Here is an 8983-nt window from a genome sequence, read left to right as displayed (position 1 = left end):
GAAAACCAGGCACTGCTCATCACCTGTCCAATACAGTCCCAACAGTGAAGCATGTTGGTGGCAGCATCATGCTGTGGGGCTGTTTGTCAGCTGCAGGGACAGGGAGGCTGGTTGCAATCGAAGGAAAGATGAATGTGGCCAAGTAGGCCAGAGCCCTGACTTAAACCTAAAAATCAAAACCGTACCATTAATTTGCTAAATTGTGTGCCGTATCCATTAAAGACCTCTTTCGTAAACTATGAATTTTAGTTAGTCTCTTGTCCAAAAATTGATAAATGATGTATTACAAACGAAAACACAAAAAAATTAAAAAGTGTTGCGTTTAGAATGAAACCCATTTTACCCAAATTGTATCACACGAGGCGGTACGGTGGATGGTCGACTGGTTAGCACATCTGCCTCACAGCACCTTCTGGGGACCCAGGTTCAAATCCAGCCTCCCGTGTGGAGTTTGCACATTCTCCCCATGCCTGCGTGGGTTTTCCGGTTTCCTCTAACATCCCAGAAACATACATGGTAGGTTAAATAAAGATTAAATTGCCCGTAGGTGCGAATGTGAGTGTGAATGGTTGATTGTTTATCTGTGCCCTGCGATTGGCTGCCGACCAGTCCAGGGTGAACACAGTCAGCTGGGAAAGGCTCCAGCACAGCCCATTTCTCGAGGATAAGCGCTACGGAAAATGGGTGTATAACTAGGAATAATAATAATAATAAAAAAAAAAAAATTCAAGTGGTCAAAAGTTTCCATGATATCTAAGCAATATTACAGATACACATTATTTAAAAAGCAGAAGTGGAAAATTTCAAAATCTGACAAAAATCGCCACAGTTAGGAAGTTTCATTTCATTTGCATTAATACTAAGCGTATTTTTTTTTTTAAAAGTTTAAAAAAATTAAATCTGCCGCATTCTGTAAACAACAGTGTGTTAATGTTGGTACAAAATGCCACTAAATTCTTGGGTGTCAGCAGTTATCATTGGCAATTCTTTTCAAATTGTGTGACCATCTTTGCTTCTGTATAAGGTTAGCTCAATTCTGGTGAGACATCCTTCACAACCCATTTTATTCAGAAAGCATGTTATTCACCTGAATCATAGAAGTTTATTCAAAAAGCTGTGAGGGTATACTTCAGGATGATGACTTCAGTGACAGTCCTGTTTCTTTAATAATCAAAACACTGTGTACTGCACATCAGAAATAATAAGAAACAATTCAATTTCTGAATCGACACACCAAAGTACCGTGCAAACTGTTGGTGAAACAGGGCGATCTTATTGCTTAATAATCTAGATTCTCAAAGGCAGTTCAATTAACTAAACCTGCTTTCTTTGTTTAAGCCTGATCATATCTTATCACTCGAGCTGTATTAACAATGGCCTATGTGGTTAAGTGATCCCTGACTTTGCATCCACCGCTTTCAGAAATCCAGACCACAAAGAAATGCACATTTCACTTCACAAAGGCTGCCAGTGAAAATCTAAAAGACAAAGGTAGGCTACAATAAGTGATGTAGCTAGTGAGAGCGATTCATACCTCATAAATAATGGCACCTATTTGCAGTTCTCCAAGACCAATTCATAAAAAATGACAATGAGTGACAGTATATTTTTAAATCAGTCTGTGGCTCATGTTAGTAGCCATGTTGTTACCATAGGAACCCACAGCTCATCCTTACAGGCTCGATTATGCCATTTACTAATTTTGCAGAGGTACAGTGCAAGCAATCATTGGGGGAAATGCTTTTTAAACAATGAAACATAAATATAAAAACAATTATTAAGCTGACCAATGTCACTGATAAACGGTGATTCTTAAAAAAATAGTTACACCTATGTCCTTTGCAGTTAGAAAGAAAGAAAAGCAATTGTACACCTGATATGAAAAGGTAGTACAGTACAGGTTCAGTTTATTGACATAGCTTTAATAGGGCACGTGCTAACTAGCACATACACCGAAAATAAATTGGGGGCACAGAAATCCTAATTCAGGCTTAAAAACCAAAATGGTTTCGAAACATGGGAAAATGGGGTTAGTGCGCTAACCCAAGAAGGAGTCACTGCTGCTGCTCGTAAACGCACAGGAATGGCTGCTGGACGAAGACACGTTACTGAAATGTTGCAGTGCAGCATGAGAACTTTGGATGGTTTGATGATTTTAAAGATAAACTCACAACTGATTCAGTGTCTTTCCCTTGTATTCCTCTGGCTCAAAACTGAGCATTAACAGAATGTTATGAAAGCTTAACAGCCATCTTCTGCTCTTTCTTCATCATCCTCTGAGCGTCTTTCTCAATCTTCTTCCTTTGCTGCTCCATGGATCGCTTTTCTCTCTCAGCCAGCTTCTGTTGTCTGTTACAAGGATTAAAAATTGTAAAATATGTCTGTTGATCATGAACGCAAACTCCACCTCTATTTCCATGTTGGAATACACTGTAGTGGTAAACGCTGCCATCTGTTGGTCAAAGAATGAACCTACACGCCTATGGACTGTGAACGTAGGTACAGAACTACAGTAGATGCATTACCTGAGCACCTCCTCTGCTTCCCAGGTGGCATCAGACTCATCCTCCCAAGCATTGGTGTCGCCCTGCCAGTTGTCCATTTCACCAAGCTCTGCCTGTACAAAGTGATACAATCGCACCAATAAGAATTTTATAGCATAAATACAACAGAAAGAAATCAAACTCCACTATATGACTCGCCTGTCATACAGCTTTTCTTTGTGTGTCATGCATCAGATGTATTATGAAGACTGCCTTTACTATAATTTCTAAGCTTGAACATATGGAGAGGGATTTTTGTTTTGAGTCAGGAGTTTGAATGGGTTCCAATGTACATTTTACTAGTAGACAAATGGATGAACTTTCATAATTAAAAAGCCTGGTGTCAGTGTATTTGGAATATAATAGTTGCCTTACAAAACACTGAATAAAGAGTAAGCAGAAAATGTAGAGTGAAATAGTTAATGTACAAAAATGTACCAAAGTCATTCCATTTGCATTTTAGACACATACATCTTAATAATTTGCAAACAACCATACCTAACATTTCTAACGCACTGGAGGTTTGAGTATCCACTTCAGTTGGCTTCATCACAGGTTTACTAATAACACTGCAAGAATTTGTGCTGCAAAAGTACCTGTATTTTCAGCCACAACTACTCTATGTATGGATCTGAGGACTCCTGCTTTGAGGTGTCAGGGGATGCAGGTAGTACTGTGCAAGTCAGTCTACTAGTCAAATGCTTGCCTTTTTATTTCTGCCTGTGTTCGTCTCTGCTTGCTTCACATATGATGCATCACTCTTCCTTTCTTTCTCCTTTGTGCAATAAAGGTTTCAAGGTTACACTTAAGTTCAGGTTATGCTTAAGACACTTTGTCAACTGTTACTTGATTCTAGTTTTCGATGTTTGTTTATTAAGTAGTTCAAATTTAATACAATTTGAATGTCATTGTAGTAGCACAATTTAGAATTTGTCCAAAATAATTAAGAACATATGCCTTTAAACTTAAAAAACAAACAAACAAATGAAGTTCAAATTACCATGTTGTGTGATGTCCTTTATTCCATTATTAGTATTAGTTTTAGTAGTACCGGTGATTGCATTGTTTTGTGTGCTTAATATTCTCACTGGGGGCTGTGCATCCCTAAATCCTGATTTGTACCCCGTGAAGACCTCTTTTTAATCCTTTAAACTTCAGTCAGGTAGGTTTTAGCATTGAACCGTTCCAACTTTTAGTCAGTCTGAAGAAATGTGAGTCCATGCTTCTTAAACTATAGCCCACAGTTTGGTCTGGATGATATAGACATTAAATGTATGTGCCAGAGGAGTAGTTCTTTCATAATTTGGAGCTGGCTCACTATGCTAATGTTGCAATATGGAGTAGATGCTCTTCTTAGTAGGGTTCTTTTACCATTTTACACATCACCAAGAGTTCTCCAGACCAGATTTCCCCTATGATGCCTTCCACATTGTGTTGAGCATGCATTTATTCATACATCTCAACATTGTTCTTGTGCATGATGCAAACACTTAAATTAGGGTTTTTTAGTCTGTGAGACCTTTCTTACAGTCTCTTTTTCAGTAAACCCACATTTAGTTGATAACAGCTCTTCTGTGATCCGATGACCAGACCGCTCCAAGTTCACACAGAATGCAGAGGTGACATCACTTAGGATCAAAGTTTTCCCCCCACATTACAAAAGGAGACATGGGACAGGGACTTCCTGACAAGCCCTGGCATACAATAATAGTATTACCATGTTAGGTGAAGCATTTACATGAGGATACAATTAATGTTAACGGTCATCAACAATAAAACCTTCACTTTCATGTCTTTCTCAGCCATAAACAGAATGCATGCCTGAAGCTTAAGAGAGGATAAAAGAGAACTCACTGAAGGTGGGCAGAAAGTCATCATATCCTGAGAGGCTGCTAGTCTGCTGGAGAAACCTGCTGAGCCATCAGGCACCAGGTAGTTCAATGGCTCCCTTTTCTTTAGCACTATCTGCAAAGTTGAAAATAGACAGAAACATGCCAAGTTTTTTTCACAAATCGATATTATTTATCTGTGCCCATGTCATCTGTTTTTTTTTTGTTTTTTTTTAGCATTACTAACCAATTAACAGTTGAAAATAGTTTGAGAAAAAAAATAGTCTGAGAAGTGATGTAAAACTTTGCCTATTCCCTATTTCCTCACTGTGAGAGATGTGTGGCATAAATTCACCTCGAAATTGAAAGTCTTGATATTTTTTAAGACAATAACGAGGTTTTAGGACCTGTGCTCTAGATGCAATGTAACGACACAAAAGTTAAATTGTCAGATGTGTCATTAAAGGAGACATTATGGTGAATCGACTTCTTAAATTTCTTGCATCCAAAAGTTGTAAGCCCTGACTAAGGTCCAAGTAAATCTTTTACCAGTCTATTTCTGTTAGTGAGCCCTTCTGAATTCCATCCCCACTGTTATGAAACAGTGCAGCCAAATTTACAGAACATGACGGTTCTCTGCCAATTACTTGGCAGCTAGGCTGGGCAAAGATCTGCCACTTTCAAATGATGGCCACAGTCCCGCCACCACACTACACTGTCTGAACACTGTATCAAAACCTAAAAAGGTAAGCGAAGCTCAATTGCATAATTGTGCATGCACGGATTAGCTGAGCTTCTGATAAATGGCACAGACTTGCTTGGTGCAGTTGCCGAAGAAGTGGAAGTATTTTTCTTTGGCGATGTGCGCTGCATGCGCCAGATACACTCATCCATTAATTGACGAGGGTAATTTGGCAGCTTGGCAAAAACAGTGCCGCTTCCACAAGGGAAGAAAATATTGCACGTATTTCGCACCAAACTTAAAAAATAAATAAATACATACAAAAATCAAAATTATACATTTTTTAAACTCAGGTCTCAACATGCATTGTATAACAGAAAAATGTGTGGCTTTCTGCTATTAAATATGAGCATATGGACAGAATGCAGAAACTTGCGATGGTTTTATCATAAGCTCAAGACGATATTACTTACAATAAACAATATATTTCATCATCTGTTGATTTTTCTTTCAAATGTCACAAACAAAAGTAACCACATAATCAGTTCAAGGTTTCCTGAAGCGTGTCTCCCATATTAGATTTGATACTTAGTAACTACATGATATGCTAACATTTTTTAGTGGGGATGTGAATAACAACTACTATAGTATGTAAGTATTAACAAATTAGCAAAGATGAAGACAAACATTTAATTTGTACAATCAAGTTGCAGTTTAAAAAAAAAAAAAAAAGCAGTAGGTCTATGAATACATATATCATTTGTTTCCATTTTCCATTGGAAATTGAAAAACAAAAAACAAAACAAAAATGCCTGATTTTTTACATTTCAATTTTAGGCTCATAAGAATATACAAAACGGGGAAAAAAGGCCACAGGACAGAATTTAATCGGCCATGTGTCCGCTATTGTTCGGACAGATGGTAACTAACATCAGTAAAGATGCATAAACCTGTTAGCTGCCACAATCAGTCAGGACCACAACCCATCAGCCAAATTAGAACATGGACAATTATGTTTTGTTGAAGGAACAAAACATCACTCTTAGAGAGGAAGGCACAGCAATTGATTCCCCACTGTTTGTCTGTTTTCAAGTCATATCCACAGGGAAGGAACACCACATGTGGACGAGTAGACTTGGGGCAAATCACTTGAAAAACAACGTCACTTTCATTCATTTTCCAACCATTGTGCAATGATACGTGAGGAACTTTGTGAATAAGTCTCGATCGGGGGGGGTGGAGCTCTGGAAAGTCAGTACACAGTATGCCTCAAAAAGACCAAACCAAAAGAAAACATTCACAAACCTATTCTTACTGCAGGAAAAGCATATCTTCCGTGTCAGAAGTAACGCATGAAGATGATTTTAATCACCAATCAAATATTAAAATCAAATTCAGTCCTGTGGCCTTTTTTTCAATGTTGTATTTTTGATTCTAACCTAATATTGAATTATAGTATTTTGTGTCATATTAATAAAACAAATCACAAATTAAGCAGTCACAGTTTCATTGTATTTTCAATTGCCAATTCAAAATGGAAAGAACAGACGCTAAACATATTTATTTGCAATAAGTATGGATATACCTTCTGTGTTTTCCTGATGGTTGGCGCCATGTCTTTGAAGTAGTCGGGCTCGTCAATTTCAGTGGGTTGAGGGTGGACGTTTCCATTACCACCTTCAATCTTAATACTTGTTGGAGCGTCTTCATCCCATGAACTCCATTCTTCAACATCTGGCTGTGTAGATTGAACAGTACAAAACACAGTTTGTAGGGAAATTATTTGTTAAAAATAATCTCTACTCTTTTTTCAGACAGACCTTTCCTGCCAAGTGCCACTAAGGTCTGAAACATTAAGAATCTTCCCACACAAAATGGAAGTACTGTATGATATTAAACCTTACAACATGTTGCTTGTCCTTGTTTTTTTTTTCCTAATCAGACTGGAGCAGCTGGTTAAGTCCACAGAGTTCACTATTAACCTGTTTTGGTACTGATGATGAGAAATCCACTGTTGTCGGGAGAGTTATTTGATCCCCACTGAGCTTTCGGCCCCTTCCGCTCCTTTATTGCCCAAAGATAAGAAAGACGATAAAAAGGGGAATTAGGGTCACACCTGAAGTTTGAGTTTTAACTGTTTTTGCATGCAAGAACAACATTTACATGACAATCAGATAATTGAAATAGAAAATTGATGGATGACTATGTTAAGGGTAAATCTATTAAATGTGATGCCAAAATCCTACAGCTACCACATTAGATAAAATACTGATAGATTTTAGATTGCTTTAATGTTTTCCTGAACTCTTACCTGCATATCAATCTCTTAAAGAAAGAGAGCAAACTGGCTAGGCAAGTGCAGATCTTAAACAGACGGAACTGAGTGATGGCCATGATGAAATTGATCTAGTGGGAGGAAAAAAAGAATCAATATTGGAATTTAGGTGGTTGGTGTGCTCTCTCAAAAGCTACGATATTGTCGTCTAAAACAATGCAAATAGGCAAGCGCCAAATGCAGCAAACAGAATATCAAGTAACCCTTCGTAAAATGTAAGGTTTGTGCCCTTTAGGGCAGTCTTGCAAGCTTTCTCTTTATCAATAACTAAAGAATACAGCAACTAGCGAAAATTACCGAATGCAAAGCCAATGTTTCCTTTTGCGTTGCTGACGAGACAAGTTCATTTATTTGCCGACCGCTGCTTGCTAGCTTCGCCAACGGAAAAGCATGTTCTCTAAAAATATTTCAATAGTCTTTTGGAGTGTGACGAAATTTGCTAGGTATTACATATTACTGCCATATCATGTCATGACAAAGACCACAAGAGCTACATACTCCGAGGCTGTTTCATGACAGAACTCTGATGTGTCGTCGCTCAGCTCATCTCCCTCGCGCAGCTGCCATCTTGGCGCTGAGCTGGGAGGAGCAGGAACAAGGAAATGCGTGCATGCGTGCTGCGTTCACACACTCAAAATGTGTCGGACTTTGTGCAGTCACATGCTATTATTTTGGTGCAGTATTCAAAACTGTACGTTTTGTATTTGTATGTGCTTATTTAATTGATGGATTGACCCGCTGAGTCTTTAGTACAGCATGTTATTGAAGACATAATCTGTGTCACAGACACTGATTTGTGTAGCTATTAATACATTTCGGAATAATACTACTATTACAACGATCTCAAAAACTACATTACAATCCATTATTACAATCCATCCATCCATTTTCCTTACTGCTCATCCTCACGAGGGTCGCGGGCGTGCTGAAGCCTCTCCCAGCTGACTCTGGGCGAGGGTCAGGGTGCACCCTGAACAAAACCCTGTTTAAATCATTGGTTGAACGAGTCTCTGCTTTGGTACAAATCTTTGAAGTTTGTAATGAATAAGAAAGCCCTTAAATTTAATTATCTTCTTAGTAGATTTAACTTATATTTATGAGGCCATCTTCTGTATTTTAAAAAAATTATTTATTTATTTACTTACTTATTATTTATTTTAAAAATATATATTCTTATTTTTCCTCCCTGGATTCTACTGTAAAGTTCGACATATGGCTCATGATGTACAGTATGTGTGATATTTAAGGAATGATTTACATTGTTCATTGTTTACATTTGTTCTTTCAATTAAAAAAATAATCTGTGCAAAATAAAAACAATCAAATTTGTTCAGGTTAGGGTGGGTTAGGGTGAGTAGGATCCATAACAACGCCGCCACACTGAAATCAGATACTGCCGTTTCTGCCTGCCTAAGACAAATGGCAAATCTTCAGTAGAAAAACCGAAAAATATTAAAAGTAAACAGGTCTGGCTAGTAGAATATGGGGAATATTATTATTAGAAATAGGATGTACTGTATGGATAGTTTATTTTGATTTTGATTTTTATGAAATTGGTTTGTAGGCGTACCTAATCCACACTCCATACCAGTAA

The 8983-nt window shown here is 37.8% G+C and overlaps 1 protein-coding gene across 1 annotated transcript; it reads right to left on the bottom strand.

Annotated features, from left to right (window-relative positions):
- Nucleotides 1–1058: 1058 nt before the first annotated feature.
- On the bottom strand, nucleotides 1059–7973 carry ebag9 (estrogen receptor binding site associated antigen 9). Its single transcript, XM_061675530.1, has 7 exons — nucleotides 7888–7973; nucleotides 7366–7460; nucleotides 7037–7118; nucleotides 6640–6792; nucleotides 4398–4508; nucleotides 2526–2617; nucleotides 1059–2349 (listed from the first exon to the last, which is right to left on the bottom strand). Exons 2-7 carry the CDS (start codon nucleotides 7446–7448, stop codon nucleotides 2232–2234), a joined length of 639 nt encoding a protein of 212 aa, XP_061531514.1. The 5' UTR covers nucleotides 7449–7460; nucleotides 7888–7973; the 3' UTR covers nucleotides 1059–2231.
- Nucleotides 7974–8983: the final 1010 nt, after the last annotated feature.

Source organism: Phycodurus eques, chromosome 4 (assembly GCF_024500275.1).
Source record: "Phycodurus eques isolate BA_2022a chromosome 4, UOR_Pequ_1.1, whole genome shotgun sequence".
Lineage (NCBI taxonomy): Eukaryota > Metazoa > Chordata > Actinopteri > Syngnathiformes > Syngnathidae > Phycodurus > Phycodurus eques.
The sequence above is the reverse complement of the archived record's forward strand: the minus strand, read 5'-3'. Positions and strand labels throughout refer to the sequence as shown.

What these genes read in the sequence shown, in the direction of transcription:
- ebag9 (XM_061675530.1), bottom strand. Translation starts at nt 7,448, where the DNA reads ATGGCCATCACTCAGTTCCGTCTGTTTAAGATCTGCACTTGCCTAGCC. An exon ending in CATCATCAGTACCAAAACAG is followed by an intron (nt 6,793 to 7,036) that starts GTTAATAGTGAA and finishes CAATCTACACAG; the next exon opens with CCAGATGTTGAAGAATGGAG. An exon ending in TGACTTTCTGCCCACCTTCA is followed by an intron (nt 2,618 to 4,397) that starts GTGAGTTCTCTT and finishes CACTTTGTACAG; the next exon opens with GCAGAGCTTGGTGAAATGGA.